Source organism: Rhinolophus hipposideros (assembly GCF_964194185.1).
Source record: "Rhinolophus hipposideros genome assembly, chromosome: 24".
Classification (NCBI taxonomy): Eukaryota; Metazoa; Chordata; class Mammalia; order Chiroptera; family Rhinolophidae; genus Rhinolophus; species Rhinolophus hipposideros.
Window position 1 is genome coordinate 7,647,572 of NC_138070.1, and position 25,347 is coordinate 7,672,918.

The 25,347-nt window shown below is 48.7% G+C and overlaps 1 protein-coding gene across 2 annotated transcripts; it reads left to right on the top strand.

The window, feature by feature from the left end:
• The first annotated feature begins 874 nt into the window (after positions 1-874).
• On the top strand, positions 875-24,044 carry OAS3 (2'-5'-oligoadenylate synthetase 3). Of its 2 annotated transcripts, none has more exons than XM_081037569.1 (16): positions 875-1,010; positions 3,379-3,661; positions 5,361-5,536; positions 6,613-6,848; positions 9,342-9,495; positions 10,129-10,443; positions 11,569-11,851; positions 14,937-15,112; positions 15,941-16,191; positions 16,606-16,750; positions 17,442-17,615; positions 18,921-19,206; positions 20,257-20,432; positions 20,759-20,997; positions 21,600-21,747; positions 21,948-24,044. In XM_081037569.1, exons 2-16 carry the CDS (start codon positions 3,502-3,504, stop codon positions 21,957-21,959), a joined length of 2,931 nt encoding a protein of 976 aa, XP_080893695.1. In that variant the 5' UTR covers positions 875-1,010; positions 3,379-3,501; the 3' UTR covers positions 21,960-24,044. The 2 variants fall into 2 exon arrangements, with proteins under 2 accessions (XP_080893695.1, XP_080893694.1); XM_081037568.1 differs by lacking the exon at positions 875-1,010 and adding an exon at positions 1,675-2,079.
• Positions 24,045-25,347: the final 1,303 nt, after the last annotated feature.

Here is a 25,347-nt window from a genome sequence, read left to right on the forward strand (position 1 = left end):
GGAGATGCCCGAGCCCCTCCTTGGAGCTCCTCAGACCCCTTCCTACCCTGCACAGGTGTCCTGTGCGCTGGGTTGTAATTACCCTTCATCCAATCCCATGTCTTTCAGGGGCTTCATAGTCTCCAGTTCACCAAAGCACCTCTACTTAGAATCCAGCAGCATCATTACATGTGCTCATGCTTTCCTGTTGTTCTTAGAGGTCTAGGGTGGGAGTGGAAGGCAGTGCATCTGATCAGTGTACCATCTTGATCCAATCGTGACCCTTCTGCCTTCTACTTTCTAACAATGCCTCAAACGTTCTGCTCCTCGGATGGCATTCTCTCTCAATTTCCAACCTGTTGAGTGGCATGATCCTTTTAATATATCTTTGCTGCCGTTTCAGTAGGCTCTCGAGTGTGTGTTCAGTCCCCCATCCCAAATGGAAGATTTCTAAGTGACCTGTGCATCAGGACGATGACTGTGATTAATGCGTGAGCATGAAAATCATGGCTATAGAGAGGCACCTGGCTGGAATCCCCTCCACAACATCTAACCTACAACAGCCTTCCTCTTATACTTAAATACCCCCAGTGATGTGGCACTCACTACTCAGATTATAGACAGTGTGTACACACTGGCAGTCCACCATCTCTCCCTCTGACCTCTGAAATTCACCCTCTGACCCCATCTATCTCCTTTCGGTTAAGGCAGACTTCCGGAAGCTCTTGTTAAGGTTCTTTGTTATCTGAGATTTCCCCAGGGGCAGAGTAAATGAGGAATTCTTGAGTGATGGGCCGAGGACTAATGAGTTTCTGAGTGAGATGAGGAGGGGATGGTCTGTGGCATGGGCCAATCCTGAGAAAGAGTTCAAGCATGCACATTCTGGTCACCTGCGTGGAGAACCGGAAGCAGCTGAAGAGAGACAGGGCAGGCCATGAAGATAGCAATGGGCTACGAGGGAGATTCAGGTCTCCACTCTGCAGCTTACCAGCGGCCTAGTTTTGGGCCAGTCCCCAAAGGATTGAACTCTTGTAAGCTTTATAATGTTTTAATACCTGATATTGTGTGAGAGGTACCATTCTCAACTGATTTTCCTTTCTCATTTCTCCACTTAAAAAAACACAAAAACTGAAGTCTTACAGACGCTTTAGAATGATGTGTTTGAAGTTATAAAAATGTGATTTTTATTGGATTTGTATTAAATGTAAAAAGTATTTAGGAAGAGTTGGCTGGTGTAAGAATAGCGTGTAGTAATGAGAGCTGATGCTGGATTTCAATCCAGTCTGACAACTTTCCGGCTGGGTGACCTTGGACAAATGCCTAGCTTCTCTGTACCTTCATTTCCTCACCTATGAAATGGATGTAATAATAATAGCACTTATAGCATGGTTGTGGGGAGGGTTAAATGAAATGATAAAAGTAAAGCAGGGCAGGGAAAGCATTCTGCCATTGTTCCTTATTGTTTCTGAAACGCTGCCAACGCTGTGTTCTGTGTACCTGCTCCGGGAAAGGCGTTTTGTTCCGTTGTGTTTCGTTTGTCTTTGGTCGGAGCTGGGGGCCCCCCAGGGAAGGTACTGAGACCCGGTGCTGAGAGAGGGAAGGCCAAGGCGAGAAAGCCGCCACAGGGAAGGGAACCGGGAAATGGGTGCAAAGGCCCAGCGCTCCGCTTTCAGAATCGAAACTGAAAGCGAGGAAGGCGGGACAAACCCGAGCAGGTGGGAGGAAACGGGGAGGCTGGGGGACAGGGGGTCAGCAGCACCCCTCCCTCGCCCCACGCCTGGCGCAGGACCTAGGGGACCTAGGCACCCGGGGACCGTGCAGACCCTGGGACGCAAACCCAGAGAGCGCGAGCGCACCGGAGCCCCCAGCCCGCACGCAGAACCGGGCCACCCGCTGTCCCCGCGCCGGGCCACGGACATGGACGTGTACCGCACCCCCGCCCCCGAGTTGGACGGCCTGGTGATCAGCAGCCTGCAGCCGCCCGCGGAGTTCGTGGGCACCGCGCGGCGTGCCCTCGGCGCCCTGGGAGCTGCCCTGAGAGAGCGCGGGGGTGTCCGCGACGCCGCTGCCCCTACGTGGCGGGTGCTGAAAATCGCCAAGGTGGGCCCCCGGGGGAGGGGCAACCTCAGGGTTGCCATTTGTAGACAGGGACAATCCTCGGAGGCTGCGGGGCCCACTGAGATGGGGGACGGGGGGAGGGGGGGCGGCGGATGGGGAGGGGCTTTATCAGTCTTCATTCATTTAACACCTATACGGAACGTTTACTGTGCTCCAGGGCCGTTCAAAGTGCCCTGAGAATCTATTACTGCACACAACAGCTCTGCCAGGTGTTGATTAACCCCTACTTGACAGATGGGGAAACTGAGGCACAGAGAGCAGAAAGTAACATGTCCAAGCCTGGAAGAGGTCCAGTCAGGATTCAAAGTCTGATTCTGGCATCTGTGCTGCTTATGGTCACCTCTCATTCATTCATTCATTCATTCACTCACTCATTCACCAGACGATGCCTGACCCTAAGGATGCAGAAATAATAAATCTCTGTAATAGCCAGAATAGCTCAATTTACTGAGAAATTACCAAATGACAGTGAACATTGTCTCATTAAATGAGTCTTATCTCACGCTATCTCATTCAATGAGGTAGACTATTGTCCCTGTTTAATGGATGGGGAAACAGGCTGGGGGTGGTTAAGCCACTGGCCCAGGCAACTTTTTGGCCTGATTACTTCTAGTCACTTTGTCATTGTGACCTCAGGATGCCTCAGACTCAGGGAGGAGACCAGCTTTAGCTACTGTATCACCAGTGTAAACGCAGGGGCCCTGGGGTGGACCAAGGAGAACAAGTGAGGCTGGACTTTAGCCTCACTCCATATCTGTGACCATATAGTAACCACTTCAGGACTGTTTGGTGCCTGAGGGAAGTGAGATTACAGGTGTCAGACATTTGACAGAGTGCGAGGCACAATGCAGAGACTAATAATGTGAATTCCCTTCCCGAATTTCCATTCCTTCCTCGGGCTGGCAAGCTTTGCAGAAAGAAACACTGGTCAGAAAGGTCTCAGAAATTCAGCAAATTACGTAACTGCTTTGTACTGACCCTGGACAAAGTTTGCGAACCTGTATTCTGCAAACCAGAATTTGTTTCACCAACAATTTTAATTTTTTTTTTTAAAGTTAGTTGCAAACCTTTAGAAATCATGGATTTACATATAAAAATTGCTTTTCTTGAAAACTCAGACCTGGCTGCCCTGGACCCACATTCCTGCCTGGCTTCGAATGCTGGGAGCTGTGCGGCCACAGTCTCCACCCAGCCGACTTGCCTTACTCAAGTTGCCTGCCAGCCCATGTGGGCACTAAAATTGGGGAGTGTAGAATTCGAGTTATGTTTTGTCTTTCCTAGGGAGGTTCCTCTGGCCGGGGCACAGCTCTGCGGGGTGGCTGTGATTCTGAACTTGTCATCTTCCTCGACTGCTTCAAGAGCTATAAGGAGCAACAGCTTCGCGGTCCAGACATCCTCAAGGAGATGCAGGCACTGCTGAAATCCTGGTGTCAGCACCCAGTCCCCGGTCTGAGCCTGGAGTTTCCTCAGCAGGACACACCCGGGGTCCTCCAGTTCCGACTGGCATCCACAGACCTTAAAAACTGGATGGATGTTAGCTTGGTGCCCGCTTTTGATGCTCTGGGTGAGGGGTGCCTGGCCCATTCCAGGGTTGGGGGCAAGATCATGAGGAGTATTTCAAGTTCAATTTTTGCCAACAACTGGCTGTATGACCTGGGTCACCCATTCCTGGCTTCAGTTTCTTAACTATACATTGTATTTGGACCAGACAAGGGCCAAGAAGGCCCAGCTCTTCCTGGATCTGTGGTCCTGGAGTCAAGATGCTTGGCTCTCACTCAAGCAACTGGGGTGACTCTCCTTCAGTCACTGCCTAGAGCAGGGATGCTCAGCCCTTCCATAAATACCCCAGGGGAGAGGGCAAATGGACACGGGCCCAGCAGCAGGAGTCTGGGGACAAGGCCAAAATTCTGCACAATCTTGTATTTTATCTTAAAAGCATTCACATGGTTTTTGCATTTTCCTTTGTCATATACCCATGCTTGGTTTAATATAATAGTATGCTTCTGTGTCTGCATCTGTAAAATGCAGATAATAGTAACAGGACAATACTAATTTGTCCTGGAGCTGCTGGAAGGACTGCATGCATTAATATATGTAATGAATTTCGTGCATGGCAGATGATAGGGCTGTATGAATATTTGTTATTCTTATTTCTGTTCTTGTTATTACTATTTTTCTATTATTACTACATTATTATCATTATTATTTACCATGATGCTCTAGGAGGTAGCTATCTTAACTTTACCTAGAATTATGATGTCCTAGCAGACAGCCACATTCTCCCATGCCTATATACCCACCCTCTAGGTACAGATATATTAAACAGGATACCTACTCTTTATTAAATGCTTAATTATTTTAGGCACTTGACATGTTTTATTTCATGAACTCCTCAAAACAAACCTATGAGGCCAGTACTGTCTTATCTTCCATTTTACCAATAGGGACACTGATGCACAGAGACATACAGTAACTCGCCCAAAGTCACACAGCAAATAAGTCAGGTCAAGAACCTAGGAAACTATGGAGTGTTTACTTTTCCCAAGCCAGGCCCATAGGAAGTGGGCACATACTGTGAAGTCAGCTGGCTGTGCTTTCCAGCCCTGTCTCCAGCTATATGACCTTGGGCAGAGCACTGAATTTCTACAATATACATATAATACAATATACAATAATACAATATAATATACAATATACAATAATACAATTTTATAATTATTGTATAATTATTCCGAGGTGAATAATTGTAGGGTTTTGGTGGGGATACAATGAGGAGAGTCAGGTAAAACTTTCCACACAGTGCCTGGCATGTAGTAAGCGCTTGAAAATATTAGTAATTACTGCTAAGGAATCAGAGCCTTACATTTCTCTGGCATGGCTTCCCTTCCTCATGGCACCAATTAATTAAAGGTATGTTCAGTGGTATTTTCGTATGGCCTGAGGGATCCTCGGGGAGGAAAGAACGGCCAGGTGGTAGGGACTCCTGACTCAGCTGGAAACATCATTCCTGTTTAACCTTCTGGGAATGAGGCTGCCCTTCTTTGGCTGGCCCCTGGGGACCCTCCCTTCTGGCCTGGAGCTTTCCTCCCTGCCTCCTGAGGAGCTCCAGGCTCTTTTCCTCATCCTCCAACTCCCATACTGGTGTCTCCATCCTCCCCCCCATTCCCCTCACTCTCTCCCAGTGCCCCAAGCTGAGCTCAGTGCCAGCCCCCCATCCTGTGTCCCCAGGACCCTTCTTGACTCACAGGCCTTCACATTCACAGGGCAGCTCAGCTCCAACGTGAAACCCAAGCCCCAGGTCTATTCGGCTCTCCTCGACAGCGGCTGCCAGGCGGGCGAGCACGCGGCCTGCTTCACAGAGCTGCGGAGGAACTTCGTGAACACGCGCCCTACCAAGCTGAAGAACCTAATTCTGCTAGTGAAGCACTGGTCCCATCAGGTGAGGCCACCAGTCACGAGCCATGCTCCAGGCCCATGACTGATTTTGTGCTTCCGTGACAGTGAGAATATTTTCTTCTGTTTAGCTGCCACTCATGTTTCTCTTTCTGGGAATTGCCTGTTCACGTAATTTGTCCATTATTTTCTACTGGGTTCGCTGCTTTCTGGTGGTTGATTTGTTGGAGCTCTTTACATATGCTGTGTGCTGATTTTTATTTGGTTAATATAATGCAAAGCTATTCTCCCAGTCTGTGGCTTATCCTTTTACTTTGTTTGTAGGTCTATTGTCACCACAACAGGTTTGAATTTTAATGGAATCAGATGTGTTCATCTTTTTCTTATAGGACTTATGCTTTGTGAGGCTTCTTTAAGAAGCCTTTGCTTATTCTGACTTTCTAAAATTATTCTTCCATGTTTCCTTCCAAAAGGCTTTAAGATTTTCTTTTCATATTTAGGCTTTGAAACTTTCTGGAATATGGAATATTTTCTGTGTCGTATAAAGCAATGGCAAGTTTGTACACCTCCCACTTCAACCTCAAGAATACCCCCCCATGTTGTTCATACTTGTGGCTAAACTGTTGTGTATTGGGGAAGGGGTAACTAGAGAAGAGGGAACAGGCCACCCCAAATCTTAAGTCACGTGGCTTTGTCCTTGTGTTGGACCACTCATCCTAAAGCAGGTGTGGTATGAGGAGATCCTGGATACCAGTTCTTGTTCAGCCACTGACTTGCTGTGTGACCTTGGGAAACTGCCATGCTTTTACATGGGTGGGAATAGGTGACAGTCTCAGACTACCCGCTGGCCTCTCTTGGACTGCTCTCCATGCCTGGGGCCTTGAATCTCATACCTCTGTCTTCCCAACCAGAATATGAGCCAACCACACCATTGAAGGCCCGGCAGTGAGGGCTGATGAGAAACGCAAGGTTGGTCTTGGACCAGGCTTGGAACACAGCACCTCGTCCCAGGCGCTGCCTGCTGGGTTCCCACCCCGGAGACTGAGCGATCCAGCAAAGTCCTGCAGAAAACTAGCTCTTCCCTCCCCTTGATCCTGAGCCTTCTGCCTTGCCCTCTTACAGGTGTGCCCAGAGGAGACGAGGAGGGAGATGCCCTCAGACTATGCCCTAGAGCTGCTGACTATCTATGCCTGGGAACAGGGCTGTAAGAAGGATGCCTTCAGCCTGGCCCAAGGCCTCCGGACCGTCCTGGGCCTGATCCAACAGTATCAGAGCCTGTGTGTTTTCTGGACCATCAACTACGACTTCGAGGACCCTGCAGTTAAGAGGTTCTTGCAGCGCCAGCTTGAGAGACCCAGGTACCTCCTAGGACCCCACCTGTGCCTGAGCCATGGGGAGATAATTAACAAATATAAAACAGGTCGTATCTACTGAGGGCCAAAGCCAAATGCTACATGTGCACTTCCTAATTCAGTGGCTTCAGCTCCAGATGCAAATTAGAACCACTTGTGGGAGTTTTTAAAAATACGCTCCATGTTTTGTGCATGAACGTTTTAGTGACACATTGTTACGGGAGTTTGGGCCCTCCTCAGCGTAAAGTAGTGAAAAAGCAGTTTATTAGAAGAGATAGTACACTTCGAGGAAATAGGAGCGGACCTGAGCAGTAGAGAATGGCTCAAGGACCCAAGGTTGCATTATTAGGAACAAAGGAAGAGGCTCAAAAGGCAAAAAGGCCCACAGGACCAAAGGCCTGGGCTCAAAAAAGGGGCCTGACTGGCAAGGTCTTGGAGTTTTTATCCTTTTTTCTCTAGAATACGCTGTTTCTTTCCAGGCGTGGGACCACTTGATTGACACTTGTGATTGATAAGAGGCTGTTACCTCATCTTTTTAAAACTGCACAGGTGTGAGTGGCCGGTTTAATCTAGTTGGGTATTTTTGTACCTATTTGTTCCTCATAGGGGTAGATAATTACAGTGAAAAGGGGAAGTTTTGGGCAGAGAGGAGAAGTCTTTTGGGCTGTAATGCAGAGACCGGATCCCTGTCTCTAACTGCCTGCCTTGTTTTCTCCTTGAGAGACGGGATTCCCCATAAAATCTCTATGGGAAGTTGAGGGACAGGAGGTCTTTTCTTCTGTATCTGCTTCCTGCTGGGCAGGGGCATAGAGCTGCCCCTATCTATTAGGGGATTCATGGAACTCTCGCCCTATCTGATCTTAGATGAGAGGAACTGGTCCCGAGATTCACCTGGAAGACCATGCTGGCTTCTTTGGTTGGGACTGGCAATCTTGCTGGGGTATCCTCTGTATCCCCAAGGCCCCTAAATGAGGAAAAATAGATTTTAATTAATAAATTCATTAGCTCTATAGAGCCTGTGGCCATTCAAGCCGTCATTCAGGTGGCATCAATTGTCCAGGAGCTGGGCCCAGAATGGGTTGGAAAGAACATTAGGCTTCCATGATTACAATCAACAAGTATACTGGCCTGGGGGGTCTGGAATGGCTTGGGGGATGTTGGGAAGTCACAGGTTTTTAAGTAGTTATCTGAGCGACATTCTGTGATTCAGGCCGGGAGCAATCTTTAGTCTAGGATTCAGAAACTGATTAGAAGAGTAATCAAAGCCAGGGGCTAAGGAGCTAAGAAACTAGGGAAAAGGAGAAACACACTTCCCCAATATTCCCCAATAAAAATTTAAAACAAAATGTTCTATAGTGAGGGGGCTCCCATATTAACATAACATACCATCCCAAGTGCACATTTTGGTGACTGTGGGGCCAGAGCCAGGAGTGCAGTTTTCAGGCTCTCGGCCTCACGTGGAAAGGTGCTGGCTCAGGTAGTAAATGGCCATCAACTGTGTCTAGTTGGCCGTCAGCCGTAACCAGTGAGCCATTGGCCACTAATATAACTGCCGTGGCTACGCTAGCAGCAAATGGGGGCTGGCAAGAAGATGGTGGCTGGCAAGAGCGGATTGCAGTTAGGACGGCGGGTTGCGGACAGTGTGGCTCCTGCTTCCTGTGTCTCCAACCCAGCCGCCAGCGAGAATATAGTGGTAGGACTCCCCTACCTATGGCTCCGTGGGTGTGCCTTTTTGGCCTCACCACATCCTGCGTTCTTATGTGGGGCGCGGGAGCAGAGACCCCGCATAATTCCCAGCATGACGGTAACTTTCTATGACATAAACATACCTGTGAAACCACCAAATCAAGATAGAATATTCCAGCACCCCAGGAGCTTCCCAGGAACCCCTCCCAAAAGTCCCCCCATTCTGACCGTTGTCATTGCAGTTCTGTTTTTAAATCTTATTTAAATGGAATCGTACAGCATATCCTTTGTTGTTTAACTTCTCTTTTTCAGCATTAAGTGTTTAAGATTCATCCATATAGTTTTGCGTAGTTGTGGTCCATGCTCTTCCATTGCTGAATAGTGTTTCCTTGTGTGAATTTATCACAATATGTTTTCCATTCTACTCACGATGCACATTTTGATTGTTTCCACTCCTAGGGCTGTGATAAACGGCCTTGTATTTCAGTGCGTACACGTATGTGTTGGACTTATACCTAGGAATGAAACTGCTAAATCATCGAGAGTGACTCAGAGATACCAGGGGTCGCTCTTGGTATCTTGTGATTCTAATGTGCAGGCAGAGTTAAGGACCGTTGCTCCCGTTTAATCTCCACCACAGCCCATCAAAGCAGACATAAGAGAAGTCAGTTCTCCTAGAAGTAAGTTCTCTGCCTCAGGTCTCACAGCTGGAAAATAGCAGAGTTGGAATTGGAACCAGGTCGGCTTGACTGCAGAGCGCCTGATCTGGACCAGCTTGCTAACCAGAATCGTCTTGTCCCTCTGGATTTGCAGGCCTGTGATCCTGGACCCAGCTGATCCCACGTGGGACGTAGGGAACGGGGCAGCCTGCGACTGGAATCTGCTGGCCCAAGAGGCAGAGTCCTGCTATGACCGCCCGTGCTTTCTTCAGGCAGCAGGAGGCGCTGTGCAGCCCTGGAAGGTGCCAGTGAGTAAGGGGGCTTCCAGGATCCTTGGATTTTACAGATAATGTATGTGCTCATCTACTGAGCATCTGCTGTGCACCGGGAGCCATGGGGTGTGGAACAGACTGAAAAAAATGGGGACTGCGGGCATGTAAAACAATTTAATCACTAAGCCAAGCCTGTGTCTCCGTGTAGTCTGCTTACCAAGCTGTGTCTGCCCACCACAGCGGGAACGTTTTATAATTTCTCCCCTCCATAAGGGCACCTTTCTATAATCTGCCCAAAGGCGCATATGGGCCACCTCCCACTTTCCCTCTCTAAGCCTCGGTCACCCTGACTATACAATGGGAGGGGGCTGATGAGCGAAGGCACATACTGTGTTTCCCTGAAAATAAGACTGGTTCTTATATTCAGTTTTGCTCCAAAAGACGCATTAGGGCTTATTTTCAGGGGATGTCTTATTTTTTTCATGTACAACAATCTACATGTATTCAAATATAGTCATGCCATCTTCTGGAACGTCGTCATGACGTACTAAATGCGTCCGTCTGGCTGACGATCTTCACTGGGGCTTATTTTCGGGGTAGATCGCATTTTCAGGGAAATACGGTAGAAACCTCTGCACGTGTCAGACAGCTCCTTCAACAAACTTCCAGGGCCTCCCACACTCAGGTTTGGACCACCACGTCCCGCAAGACCCTGTCCAGAAGAGCCTGAAGGACAGCTGCAGTCTGGATGGTGTGCGCCCCTCCTGCCCAGCTCCTGTCCCCTTAGAGGCCGCCAGCGTCACCCCCTCTACCACTGGGATGGTCTTGGATCTGTCTCAGATCCCCGCCAAGGACCTGGACTGTTTCATCCAGGACCACCTGAAACCAAACCCGCAGTTCCAGAAGCAGGTGAGCAAGGCCATCGACGTCATCCTGGGCCGCCTCCGCCAGAAATGTGTCCACAAGGCCTCGAGAGTCAGCAAGGTGAGTCAGGTGGGTGGACACACCGATGGGACCCTATTGGGGGACCGCGGTGGGGAGGGGAAGGAGTCACAGCAACGCAGCTGAGGACGGGCCAAGGAAGCAGACATCCCCGGAGGGTGGTGTGCTGGCTAGAGGAGTATATTTAAGTGCCAGCTTTTTTTTTTTTAATGATACAATTTTTTAAACCACTACTACCATGATCAGATCTCTTCCCTTCTCAGCTCAAAATCCTCAGAGAATACAGTGGCCTCAGGGCCTGTAGGGCCTGGCCCTGGTCTCTCTCGGACCTTCACTTACTCCATACTGGCTGCTTCTTGATCTCATCCCCGCTGGCTGTTTCCTCTTTCTGGAATGTTCTTCCCCCATCTATGTGGCTCTCTCCCTCCCCTCTTCTAAGTCTGTGCTCCAAGTCCTCTTCTCAAGGAAGACTGACTGCTCCATTTGCAACGGCAACCTGCACTCCACTCCCAGTACCCTTACTTTACTGGACTGCACAGAGCACTTAGCACTTTCTGGGGGCTACTGTTTGCTGACTGTCACTGCCTCCCTCTCCCCCTGATAGAATATAAGTTCCAGGAGAACAGGTAACTTTTATTCACTCACATCCCTATACATGTAAGTGCTCAATAAATACCTGTTGAATGAATGAGTGAATGAATGAATTGATTGATTGATTGATTGATTGATTGATTGATTGATTGAAACAGACCAACAGAGTGCATCTACAGACCCCAGTTGGCCCCGGAACCTCAATTTGCAACCTGTGGTCTGGATGTGCAGTCAATGGGTGCTGCAGGTGTTTGGCTGAAATCTTTGATCACTGACCCCACTTCGTGCCCCATCCCACCTCCCATCCCCATTATCTGTTGCCATACATTGTCTGACTTTTGCAGGCTTTGGGCCAGAAGGCAGGTACAGGCAGATACAGTCTAACTCTGCCAGGCTTCTAACAAACAGTCAGAAGCCAGAGGGTTTGTTCAGCCTGCGTCTGTCATCCTGCCCCCAGACCCAACAGCCGTGAGAGAGCAGTTTCAGGGCTGCAGAGGTGGGGCTGCTGGTGGGGTCACAGCCTGACTCTGAGGCTTAAGAGAGAGTCACTGGCCTGAGATGTCCTTTCCTCTACAGGGGGGCTCATTCGGCCGGGGCACAGACCTCAGGGGTGGCTGTGATGCCGTACTTGTCATCTTCCTCAACTGCTTCAAAACCTACAAGGACCAGGGGGCTTACCGTGCAGAGATCCTTGACGATATGCGAGCACAGCTGGAATCCTGGTGGCAGGATCCAGTCCCTGGCCTGAGCCTCAAGTTTCCAAACCACACCGTGCCAGAGGCTTTGCAGTTCCAGCTAGTGTCCACGGCCCTAGAAAGCTGGATGGATGTCAGTCTGCTGCCCGTCTTTGATGCCGTGGGTGAGGGGTGCCCAGCCAGTGCCTGTCTCCAATTGGGATCCCAGGGGACCAGGGAAATAACAGGGTGCTTGCAATCTTCTTTGTGATCCTAATTCCCCTACTTAACTAAGCATTGAAAAGTACCTAATGTCATCATCATCATCAATTCCTAACTATTTAGTGCTTTTAAATTTACAAAAGTTTTAATTATAAAATGTTTCAAACATACAGAAAACTAAATAGACATCACACACCCATGCACTCCAATTATGATTTCACAAATGTTAACAATTCTCCATATCTGCTTGGGATTTTTGTTTTTTCCTAAGAAATTATATGTTGAAATGTCCTTCCTTATTTTGAAGGGTTTCCTTTATGGTTAATGTTCTAACTTTTTGAGCTGAATCTGAGTTTAGTAATTGTCAATCTTAATAAATGCAATTAAGGTTAGACATTCCCTTTAAAGTACCACTTTAGGTCCATAGCAAATGTTTCATGTGTATAATTTTTATTATCACTTAGGTCTAAATATTTTATACTTTTAATTATGATGTTTTGATTTGTTCTTTCATCCATGAATATTTGGAAGTGGGTTTCCAATGGAATGTTTTGGGGGTTTGTGTGCTTTAGGCATTTAGTTATCTTCTATTTTTTCAATTTATTGTTCAATTACAGTTGATATATAATATTATACAATATTGTATTAATTTCAGATGTTCAACATAGTGATTAGACACATATTTTTACAAAGAAAATATCCCTTATGTGATATCAATTCTTTGGAGTTTGTTGGCACTTCATAGGTTTCCCATGGTTGAAAAGAATGTACACTTTCCTTTGCTGAATGCAGGCTTCTATGCAGATCCTTTAGATCTAGCTTATGATCTTTGTTCAGATCTATGTTACTTATTTTCTGCTTATTTGGTCCATCAATTTATGAATAGGGTATCTTAAAGTCTCCTGCTCTGAATGGAGATTTGTCAGTTTCTCCTTGTAATTCTGAAAAGTTCTGATTTTAATATTTTGTGACTATGTTATTAAGAAATGCATAAGTACATAATTATATTTTTCTTGGATTGTTCCTTTTATCATTAAGTAATAATCCTCATTGTTTCTAATTAATAGAGTTGTACTGGTCTTTTGATAATGTTTTTCTGGCATTCTAACATACAAGAGGTTAACACTAGGGAAGATTACTTTCTTTTGCTTTTGTTTTTTTACAGCCTGTGCTAATTAAAATCTGTGAACATAATTGGCAATATTTTTCCCCTTACCATTGCTTCTTCATTTCCAGTTCTTCCTGCTGGATTCATTTCCTTCCTACAGAAATACAACCTGTAGTACTTTTTCAGAAAGGTTTATGAGTGACACATTTTCTCAGACTTTGTCTAAAATCCTTTCACTTCACTCTTTCAGCTTCACTCTTAAAGGAAATATTTGACAGTTCTCCTCCATTTCTACTGTCTTCTGACCTCTACAGTTGCTGACGATAAGTCGGCTGTCAGTTTATTTCTTTGTTGATGATTATGATGATGATGAGTGTGGTTTTGTTTTCCTTTTGTGTAGCTTTGAAGACTTTCTTTTGTTCATAGTATTCTTCAGTTTCTGATATGTCTGTATATAGATTATTTTATCATAATTATACTGTTTGGAATTTGTTGTGCTTCCTGAATCGAGAACTCAATTCTTCCTTTAGTTTTGGGAAAATATCTCCCAATATCTCTTCAAATAATGCCTCTCCCATGTTTTCTCTATTCTCTACTTCTGCAGCTACTATTAAATCACTTCATCTTCCATGTCTCTTCATCTCTCTATTTCCCTTCGCTCTACCTCTCAGGGCTGCCAGCTGCTCAAATCTATCTTCCAATTCACTCTCTTCAAATGTATTTAATCTGCTACTTTTCCTTAATTTGTCATAAATCCCAATGACTTTATTTTTCATTTGTAGAAGTTCTATGTAGCTATTTCTCAAATCAACCTGTTGTTTGCTCATAGGGCTCCTATTCTTTCATTGTGGCTTCAGACTCTTTTATCTCTTTGATTATTTTAAATATTCTTGTTTTAGTCTCTGAGATGGGCTTATATTCTCAAACTCCTGGAGTGTTCATTCTCCTCTTTGTTGTGTTGCCTGCCTCTCCCTCAGCGTGGATCATTTTCTCATGTGGTTTGTAATTTTTTATTGTGAGCTCATCTCTGGGATACGTGGAGGTTTTGTATTCTTTTCTTTTCCTGTGGAAGTTCCTTCTGCTCTGGGTTGGAGAAATATCCTCAAGGAACCAAGTTTTTATTTTGCTTCTAGCTGAGCTCCAAGAGTTTCAGTAATTCCCAGGCCAGTCTTGCATCAATTGAATAGCCTGGGATTTCCTTACTGTGCACATACTGTTAATTTGGATCTTACATCAGGATCAGGATCTCAGTTTCTCATGGGGGATCTTTTCTTCCCACCCATTCCCACGCAGAGTCCTGATGGCAAGCTTCCTTGAAGCCTCTGTCTGTTAGTGGGTGACCTTTTTAAATCACCTTTCAAGGAGAAGGCATCTGTTCCAGAGTGCCAGCGTTATGAAAGAGAAGGGTGGGACTCATTCCAGTTTCTTTTCTATGCTTTGTTTTTCTCTTCCGGGAGATAATAATAACAACAGTTAATGTTTATTGAGCTTTGTTCTAAGCACATTACATGTAAATTTCATTTGATTCTTACCATAGCCTTATGAGATAGATGTTATTTATTATCTCCCTTTTATAGATGAGGAAACCGAGACTCGGAGAGGCAAGGTCACACAGCTAATTTGAACCCAGGCCTGTCTGTCTCCAAAGCTCATTGTCTTAACCACTTTCCTTATACAGCTTGTTTGGGTTCGAGATTACCCATCTTGAAGTTATTGGATGGGTTAGTGAAAATTACTGAAAAGCACCCAGCACACGTGTGTAGGTCGTGCTAAGAAATAATGATAATCCTGATTGTTATTCTATGTTATAGATTGTACATTATTGATGGCAAGGTTATATAATTAATGTGAACATATTAAAGGCTGGTGAATGGCTGGGTTGGGAAATGCTGCTGTCTTCCATTAGAATTGTGCCCTCAAAGTGCTTCAAACATCCACAGGGCAGCTCAGCTCTGGCGCCAAACCTGAGCCCCAGGTCTACTCAACCCTCCTCGACAGCGGCTGCCAAGAGGGCGAGCACGCGGCCTGCTTCTCAGAGCTGCGGAGGAACTTTGTGAACACGCGCCCAGTCAAGCTGAAGAACCTGATTCTGCTAGTGAAGCACTGGTACCATCAGGTGAGACCTCCATACTCCCTTGCTTCTCCCAGGAAGCAGTTGCTGTCATGGCAATTGCCTCGGCCTTTGCAACAAGCTCCCTCCTTCGCTTTTCATTGGCCATCCCAAGCGGAAGGCCCTTCTCCTGCATCCTCCATACCCTGCTCCGACCTGGAAGCCCCTGGCTGAGAGAGACTCTTGTCTTCCTCAAGTGCAGAGAACCGCATTACCTTGATGAGGTTCACAGTCCCTCTCTAGCCATCTGTTTCTCCTCTCTCCTCACATAACTACTGCTTTCCTTGTTCTTTCTCACCTTCAAGCCTTTGCTTATGCTGTTCCCCAATCACCATCTTCTTTGCAAATTGTGCTAAATCCTGAGCATCCTTCCACGCGCCCTCACTAAACCCTTCTCTGAGTGCCAACTCGCATTCATGCACTCATTTATTCAACAAACATCTACTGAGCACCCACTATTGCTCACTGCCGTGATGGGTGTTGGGCTACCAAGATAAACATGTTGCAGCCCCCATTCCTATACCTCTACCCCATACCCCCTTTCAGAAAAAACTTGGCAAAGACCAAGGCTGAGATTCTTGGTCTCTCTGTGTAACCTCGGACAAGTCACTGTCCTCCTCTGGACCTCAGTTTATCCATCTGTAAAATGAGACGAGTGAGCCAAGCCATCCCTGAGGTTCTATTCTTTCTGCGGTTTTGTTTTTTATATTCCCCGGCTTCTCACCAAGGTAATGAGGTTCTTTGCACTTGAGGAAGACAAGTACTTAGGACCATGTTTGGCACAGGGTAGGGGCTCACATCCACTGATGCTTTGATTGGCCTTGGGTGACCTAGGTTGCAGCTCAAAACAAAGGAGAGCGGCCAGCCTGTGCCTCCCTGCCCCCAGCCTATGCCCTGGAGCTCCTGACCATCTTCGCCTGGGAACGCGGCTGTGGTGAGGACCGTTTCAGCATGGCCCAAGGCCTCCGGACCGTCCTGGGGCTGGTCCAGAAGCACCAGCAGCTCTGTGTCTTCTGGACAGTCAACTATAGCTTTGAGGACCCAGCTGTCCGAACGCACCTTCTTGGCCAGCTTCGGAAACCCAGGTGCAGACCCACTACCTCATTTCCTGCCCTGCATCATCCTTCTCCTCCTACCAAGGTTGTCACCTTGGAGTCACTGTATCCAGGAGGGGTCCAGGGTGGGGTTTGGGTGGCCCAGCCCTACTCCCCATTCTGCTTCCTTCTGCACTCTGCTGAAGAAGCACAGACGAGGAGCCCTACAGAAGCCACGGCGAGTTTTATTTACACAGTACAACATCGTATGTCAAATGAAGGGCCACCCAATGGCTTCCGGAGCAAAGCAGCCAGGCAGGGGCCCTCCTGCACTTGGGCAACATTGGTCCTGACACTCTTCTCCCTCTCCCCAGCCCCCATGCCCCTTCTCAGTCTCTCCCACTGCCCTGCTCCTTCACTGGTTCCCACCTTTCCCACCTGCTTGCCCATCCCCTCTGCCCCCAGACCCCTGGTCCTGGATCCTGCCGACCCCACCTGGAACGTGGGCCAGGGCTGCTGGAAGCTATTGGCCCAGGAAGCAGCAGCCCTGGAGATGCAGGCCTGCTTGATGAGTACAAAAGGGACACCTGTGCAGCCCTGGGATGTGATGGTAAGAGATGGGTCCCGGAAGCGGCAGACGCTGTTAGTGCCCCATCCTACATCCCCTTTCCCTGCCGGTGCACGTATCTCCAGCTGCTAGGAGTGTTGGATGCTGATGGCTGACAGCCAAGGCACAGGTTGTTCCATTCCAGCCAATGCCTGAGCGACATGGACACAAAAGGCCCACCCTTGTTTCAAGGCAGGACCATTTCTATGATGCAATTCATGCTCCAGAGCTGCCTGTGGGATTCAGAAAAAGCATTCTCCAGCTGAGCCTTCTCCGCCCTCTCCTGCTTCCTGCAAGCACTACCCCAGTTAGTCACATGCACAAGAGTCCCCGTCACAGGCCCTGCTTCTGGTGAACCCCACTTAAGACAATAGCCATTTGCAGCTCCCAAAGGATATGATTTTATCACATTTGTTATTTTGCCACAGAATCTCATAGCCTGTGCTTAACACTCAAGACAATCCAGTGAGGCCTGGGCTTCATTCTCACCCCCATTTAAAGATGGGGAAACAGGCTTGTGGTGGTGGTAGAACCAGAACTTGAACTCCGGTCCCTTTGATGCTGCAATCTGCCAACTAGTTGAGGAGAAAAAGAAGATAGTGGGAGTCTTATCTTCATAGGATATCTAGGAACAGGGCCTGGGTGTTCACAGGGAATCCATCTGGAGCTGGCCTTCCCTGGGTTCTCTCTGCAGCCCGCACTCCTGTACCAAACCCCAGCCGGGGACCTCGACAAGTTCATCAGTGAATTTCTCCAGCCCAACCGCCAGTTTCTGACTCAAGTGAACAAGGCTGTTGATACCATCTGCGCATTCCTGAGGGAAAAATGCTTCCAGAATTCTCCCATCAAAGTGCTCAAGGTGGTCAAGGTGAGTCCCCAGAGAGCTGTGGACAAAGAGGGTCCTGTATACTGGTGATCTTTCCTAGGCCCATGCCAAGCGTTACCCACTTCTGTGGCCCCTGCAGAAACCAGCACAAGGCCAAGCAGAAAGGAGAAAACAGAATGTGTTCATGGGTGAATGGCTGAGGTAGGGCCCAGATGTTTCCACCAAGTTTCTTTTGGTTGCTCATGATAGCCAACTCAAAAGAAGCAACAAAAAGGAATGTGTTGCCTGATATAAATGGAAAGCCCTGGAGTAGATCTACCTTCAGGCACAGCTTGATCTAGGAGCCTATGTAAGGTCATCAGGACACAGCTTTTCTTCCTAGCTCTTGGCTCTGTCTTTTATCTTAGACAGGCCTTGTCCATATGATGTTCCTTGGCCTCTCTAAGCTTCTAGAAAGAGGAATTCTCTTTTTTCAAAATTCAAAGAAGTCTTGAAATTGAGTTTCGTTAGCCTGACTATATATATGCCTTAACCAATCACGAGCGCCAGGGAGACCTCAGGCGCTGACTGGCCAAGCCTGGGTCATATGATGGAGTCAGCCCCGTGTGGACCTCCTGGGCTGAGTGTGGGGAAGGGAGGAATCCCCCAAAGAAACCCCAGATGCTGATCCCAGAAGGTGGAAAGGATGTTGGGGTGTACAAAAAGTCACATTATCCACTGCACCAGATGTGACCACAGTTCACAATTGGAGTCACGGGGAGACACAGGTTAGTTCTGGAAAGAGTGTCAGCATAGACTCAGCCAGTGACAAGTCCCAGGCCTGGTGACTTGCTGTGTGACCCCAGATAAATACCTTCCCCTCTCTGATCTTTGCCTTCCTCATCCATAACACTTGAGGACTTAGGATCACACAGGCTTTTAAAAATATATGTACTGATGCCCATCCCCCTCCCAGGAAAATTAAGCTTAGTGATGCTAAGGACCATCATATGGACGAGGCCTGTCACAGTCTCAGGGGCTTAGGAGCCAGGCAACAATCATTTTTAAAAGCTCTCCTGATGCAGATAAGCTTGAGATCCAACTGCAGGCCTAAAAAAAGAAAAAGAAAATTCTCAAATCCCTCCCAACCCCTGAACACGATGCAATGAGAAACTTTGCATGTGTTGAAGGATTTAAACTTATGCCTTGCACATTTCTGTGTCTCACAACTATGCCATGTTGTAACCGCATGTTAAAGAGGTAAGACAGAGAGGTTAGGTGACTTACCCAAGGTCACACAGCAAGTTCTTAACTCAGAGTCGTCAAGCAGTACTTCCGGGGTCAAGCCGCCTGTCTTGTCCTCCCCAGGGCGGCTCTTCAGCCAAAGGCACAGCTCTGCGAGGCCGCTCGGATGCCGACCTAGTCGTGTTCCTCAGCTGCTTCAGCCAGTTCACTGAGCAAGGAAACAGACGGGCGGACATCATCTCGGAAATCCGAGCCCAGCTGGAGGCATGTCAGCAGGAGAAGCAGTTCGAAGTGAAGTTCGAGATCTCCAAGTGGGAGAATCCCCGCGTGCTGAGTTTCTCGCTGGCGTCCCAGACGATGCGGGATCAGTGTGTGGACTTCGACGTGCTGCCAGCCTTTGATGCCCTCGGTGAGATGCCCAGGCCTAATCCCCAGCAGGAGAAAAGCAGAGGCAGGGCTGCCAGGGGCAGGTGTAGAGGTCGTGCAGTGCACAACCAAACCACACCTATTCACATTGTCAGCCTTGGAGGTGTGTGTGTTTATCACAACTTCCCTGCAAAGTGTCTGGAGAACGGGGTACCTTTTCCTAATTTACACAAAGGGGCTACATGGACTAGCAATGGCCCTGAGCTGGGTTTTCATCCCAGCAATTCCCAGCAATATGCTGGATGACCTTGAACAAAAGATTCCTCCACCTTGAGCCTCGGTGTCTCCATTGGATGAGAAGGACATCGAAGGGTTTCAGTGCATCGAGTATTTGTGTACTCCCTCCCCCACCTGCTACAGACCCATTCGATCAGTCCAATCAGTAAATGCACCTACTATGTGCTCGGCACTCTTCCAGGCATTGAAGGTAAATCCCTGAACAAAACGGACACAAATCTCTTTGTATCTATTCAGTTCTAACTTTGGACAGGAGAGTTTACCGAGGGAGGGAATCCCCCATATCCCAAAGTATTTGGCTCCTGTATTTTGCAAAACAAGTAGCAAGGGAGAGATTGACCCAGAAATTTATCGGGAATCTATTCAATTCCTCAGTTCATAGAGTGAGAGCTTGACTCTCGAGGAATGCCTGTAAGTGCACTGGAACAAGAAGAGGGGTGTCATCTCTCACCACATACGGTTCTGTCACCTGCAGGAGGCTCTGTCCCTTTGACAGAGAGATGAGCAGATGTCAAAGAGCCTTGAAGACATGTTAGCTCCCAGCTGAGACTTTCTCCATGTTGGGGAAACATGTAGGTTAAAACGGGGCAGAAAAGGGAGTAAGATGCTCACCGTGGATTTCACTCACGCTGGGTCATGCCACGTTTGTGCTCCACCTAAGGACACCCCGTGGCCTCGCAGGGGGTCCCAGACCACCCATAGGGAAATACCCAAGTAGGAGATCTCGGAAGTCCTTTAGTTGGCACCACTCTGACTCTGGGACATGCAGTGCGGTTGACCTTGCCTCTCTTTCCAGGCCAGCTGGTCTCCGGCTCCAGGCCCAGCCCTCAGGTCTACGTGGACCTCATCCACAGCTTCCACAACGCAGGCGAATACTCCTCTTGCTTCACAGAGCTGCAGCGGGACTTCATCGTCTCTCGCCCCACCAAGCTGAAGAGTCTAATCCGACTGGTGAAGCACTGGTACCAGCAGGTTTGGCTCAGGGACGATGGGGCCGCCCCGCCAGTGGCCCTGGGCTCGGCCTCTGGAGCGCTTTCCTGGGAGGGGACAGGCCAAGCCCTGGCTGGAACCCTGGATTGGTGGAGCAGAAAGAGGGATTTGTCCTAGCTGTGGGACCTTCGCTTTCTTAGTAAAATAGGGCTGACCTACGAGTATCCATGTCACAGGACTTGCTGGGATAATGCAAGGCAAGGCATCTGGTATAGTATGGGGGTGGGTTTGCTGGCTCTGGGAGGGTCCCTTCCCATAACTCTTCATTGCCAATACGACCAATACATTATCTTTCTCCTTTTCCCCAGTGCAACAAGATGCCCAAGGGGAAAGGCTCCCTGCCCCCCCAGCATGGGCTGGAACTCCTGACGGTGTATGCCTGGGAGCAGGGTGGGAAGGACCCCCAGTTCAACATGGCTGAGGGCTTTCGCACTGTCCTGGAGCTGGTCACCCAGTACCGCCAGCTCTGTGTCTACTGGACCATCAACTACAACTATGAGCACAGGACCATCAAAGACTTCCTGCAGCAGCAGCTTCAGAAGCCCAGGTTCAGGCCCACGCCCCATTATGTAAAACACAAATTTAACTGGGAATCCTCTATATGTATTTGTTAAATCTGGTGACCAGGTAACATAAGCATGTCTCATTCTTTGGGATTTTGCCTGTCTCTGAATTGCTACAGAGACAACAGAGAGGCTTTTATCAATTTGTGACACATCTCCAGGCAGTGGGTAGTGGCTACTTAGAGTGATGAGCTAAAAAGCTCTCTGCGATTGTGAATTGGCTCAGCTGTAAAGAGTGGCCTCATCAGTTAGTGACATCTACCACGTGTGCAGGAAGGGAGAGTAGTGGAATCAGTGCTGTGGTTGATTAACTGTGGTTGATTAATAATGCTTGCTTTACATGCAGAAGGGGCAAGCATCGTTGATTGGTAATGTCTGCCCGGATGCAGAAGGCAGAAGGGGCCTATGTGTAGCTTATTTTCTATCCTGTCCTCTAGTGTGTGTGCCTGGAGCACAGAGGAGTCTCTGGGCCCTGCCCCTGACCCCTACAGAGTGTTGGGTGAGGGAGGAAATTGGTCCAACCAATCCCACAGGGGGACGCCCAAATGTTGCCAGGGATAAGACTGACCCTGGATGGGAATTGCAGGCCCATCATCCTGGATCCAGCTGACCCAACAGGCAACCTGGGCCACAACGCCCGCTGGGACCTGCTGGCCAAGGAAGCTACAGCCTGCATGACGGCCCTGTGCTGCATGGGCAGGGATGGCAACCCCATCCAGCCATGGCCAGTGAAGGTGAGAGACCTATGGTACAGCCAGGAGCATCTTTTGCTGGGGAGCAGTGTGGTCAGGGGAGGGGCACGACTCCTCCCAAAGGGGCAGGGCCCAGCCAGGGCCCAGGTGTGCCCCCATGCCTCTGTGTCCTGTCCGTGCATGTTGTCTTGGCTTCTCAAGGAAGGCTAAGGGTAACTAACATCTTCTGTAACCCTCCACAGGCCGCCGTGTGAAGCCCAGAAAATCAGTGGTCATACCAGATGGACAGATGGACACCACCCCTCGGCATGGGGAGACTCAGGGGCACCTGCCAGATGTGTGTGTGTGTGTGAGAGAGAGAGAGAGAGAGAGAGAGAGACAGTGAATCCACTCTACTCATCAGGCCAGCCTCCCAACTGGTGTTTCTGCCTCCCAGCTCTGCTCTCTCCTCCCGGAAGCCCACTCTGCTTATCCAGCCCAACTGAGCTTCATTGAATTCCCCTTGTATCAGATAGGCACTACCCATCTCACATACCCCCCTCCCTTCTGTGGCCTACACACTGGAGTCCAGACTCCATAGATGGCACCAGGCTGGGTTTCCAGCTTCTCCATTACCCATATGATTCTCTATTTTCAACTGCATCCCACATTGTACCCTGCCCCTGCTGAGAACGTCCTCCTTCTCCCTGACTTCTCTCTGCCCATCCACACCAGCTCAAATCCTTCCTCCTCTTAAACCCATCCCTGACCTCCCAGTGACCTCTCCTTTCCCAGTTCAAGAACTTTTCGTGGGGATGGCAGGGTTTTCATCTCATTTTCCAGTCACACTCAGTTGGTCATGGCTGCCTGGAGCCCTAGGTGCTGAAGGGTCCTGAAGAATGGATACATAGTTGGGAACCTCATCACTTAGTGATGTCTGCCATTGATGCAATAAAGGAAAGTAGTGGCATGAGTGCCATGATTGATTAGCACTGTCTGGGCTGGATGCAGGAAGAAGGTGCTCACAGATCTATAGTATGTGTCCGGGCTATTGAGAAGCTCTCTGAGCTCAGCCGGTAGCAGGAGCGCATGTCCAGATTGGCTAGCTTTGTCTGCTACAGACACAGACAGAGGGGGTGGGGGCACGCATGCCATGCTGTCCCTCTCCTTGGACACTTCACTGGATGCCTTTTCATTGGAGGCCTCCTTTTGTTCAACCTTCCTGTTTCCCTCATCTCCCCAGTTCCTACATCTTGATGCCATGGCCTACTTGCCTTCTTGGATGTTTACTGAGTTCCTATCTTTTCTCCTGACCTGCTGGAATGCCACCAGTGGGATCCTCCATCCCAATACCTAAACGTGAGCCAATACCCAAACAACAGTGCTCAGCCTGTTTCTCTCTGCCCACCAGAGTAAATCCACCACGTCCATGCAGGAGGCACTGCTGACCTCTAGTCCAGCAACAATGTCCCACTGAGTCAAGGCTCAGCACGGAAAACAGAAAGTACTCCAGGAGTCGTAAGCAGCAAGGGATTCCATCGAAACCCCTGGACCGGCTGGAGGAGGCTGGGGCCACCACTGGACTATTGGTTTCAAGATTAGACCCCCGTGGCTAAATCAGAAGTCAGGCTGCTGCTGCTGCTTTTGCCCACGCCGCTGCAGCCATCCCTACTGCCTCACGCCCTCGACGCTGGAGTCCAGACCCTGGACGGCAGCCACACACATCTCAAAAGTTGGCAGCCACCAGTATGGCAGAAAGGCGGCTTCTGCCTCCCTCCTTGAACATGATCTAAATTACAGCCAGAACTCTGGCTGCAGGGAGTCTGACAAGTGGATGTTTCATTTCCCGCCTCCCGCAGTGGCACAGAGAGGAATGTATGCCCAGGGCCGAGGGGCAGTGTCCAGCACTGTGTCCCTGTCAGAAGCACCATGAATATCGATTGGGTGGGTGAGGGCGTGGTCCATCCCACAAGGGAAGGCCAGGAGACAGACAGAAAGCAGCCATGTTCTTAGGGCACACGAGAGTTAAGGGGTCTGGATGACGATGTGTCAATGTAGGTTCTTCAGTTGTAACAAATGTCCCACTTTGGGGAGTGTCGATAGTGGGGGACGACGTATGTAGGAAATTTCTGGGCCTTCTGCCCAATTTTGCTGTAAACCAAAAACTGCTCTAAAAAACAAAGTATTTTTTTAAAAGGGGCGTAATGTCTGCAACATGCACTCAAATGTAATAATAATCCTGACAAGAGGTACCTATAGAATGAGGGGAAATGTGAAATATTCTGGGTGAGGATATAAGAGTTCTTTGTAACACTCATCTCGCAAATATATGACAATAATAAATAAAGCACAGACTTTGGAATCGGGTAGTGTGGAATTAGAACTTGCCAGACAACTTAGTAGCTGTGTGACCTTGGGCAAATGTTTCCACCTCTCTGAGCCTCTTGGTGTTGTTATAGTAAACATCAGACAAGGGCAGGGAAGGATCCTTCGTGGGCAAAGTTCTCCAGAGAAACAGAACCAGTAGGATGTCTGTATCTAGAGTGAGAATTATTTTAAGAAATTGGTGGGTGCTATTATAGGGGTTGGCAAGTCCAAATTCTGCAGAGCAGGCTGGCAGGAAGAAGACCCAGGGAAGGGCTGGTATTGCAGCTCTATCTACTAGTGGAATTCCCTCTTCCTTGGGGGAAGTCAATCTTTTTTCCAGTGAAGGCCCTCAACTGATTGGGCGAGGCCCACTCACAGAAAGGAATCTGCTTTACTCAAAGTCCATTTATCTTGTTAACCTCATCTAAAAAAAATACCTTTGCAGAAAGATCTAGAATAACGTTTGACCAAATATCGAGGTACCATGGCCCAGCCAAGTTGACCTATAAAATTAATCTTCCCACCCCTTGGGGATGTTTGCTTCTGTGTCACAGAGGCAACCAGTGGGAGCCCTGTGGGAGTTTCATTTTCACCGCTCTGGACCCAGGAATTGCACACCTATCTCCCCTCTAACCTGTGTGCTTCTGAGCCTGTTTTCTGTCCTTAATGGGTGGGGTGAGTGCCTAATGAGGCACTGCGGGTATCCATGTGTGCTGAGGTCCTGGGCACACAGAAGCTCCCACCCGCTGACCACTCTGGGACCTGGTTTGCCCAGTGGCAGAGATGAAACCTGAGTCCAGCTCAGCCCCTGTGTGGAGTGCAGTTTCCAGGCTCTCGGCCTCACGTGGAAAGTTGCTGGATGGCCATCAGCTGTGGCTAGTTGGCCGTCAGCTGTAACCAGTGAGCCGTTGGCCACTAATATAACTGCCGTGGCTACGCTAGTAGCAAATGGGGGCTAGCAAGGGTGGGTTGCGGATTGCGAATTGCAGAGAGGCAGATGCCGCCAGCGAGAATATAGTGGTTTGACTCCCCTACCTATGGCTCCGTGGGTGTTCCTTTTTGGCCTCACCATGTCCTGTGTTCTTATGTGGGGAGTGGGACCAGAGACGCCACCTGACACCCTGCATGACACCCTGCCTTGCTGTGTGTCCTTGAGCAAGTTAGTCACCTCTCGGGTCTCTTTCTCCTCATCGCTGTCACTAAGTCTGAGTTCTCAGGCCACTGGGAACAGGAAGGAGAAAAACCCTCAAAAATCGACCTCTGCCCCCTGTGAAATTGTATTTGCTTAACGAACCC

Excerpts from the sequence above, each read along its gene's own strand:
- OAS3 (XM_081037568.1), top strand. The coding sequence starts at position 1,897 with ATGGACGTGTACCGCACCCCCGCCCCCGAGTTGGACGGCCTGGTGATC. Across the intron at positions 2,080-3,378 it reads GGGTGCTGAAAATCGCCAAG|GGAGGTTCCTCTGGCCGGGG; the intron begins GTGGGCCCCCGG and ends TGTCTTTCCTAG. Across the intron at positions 20,433-20,758 it reads TGAAGCACTGGTACCAGCAG|TGCAACAAGATGCCCAAGGG; the intron begins GTTTGGCTCAGG and ends CCTTTTCCCCAG.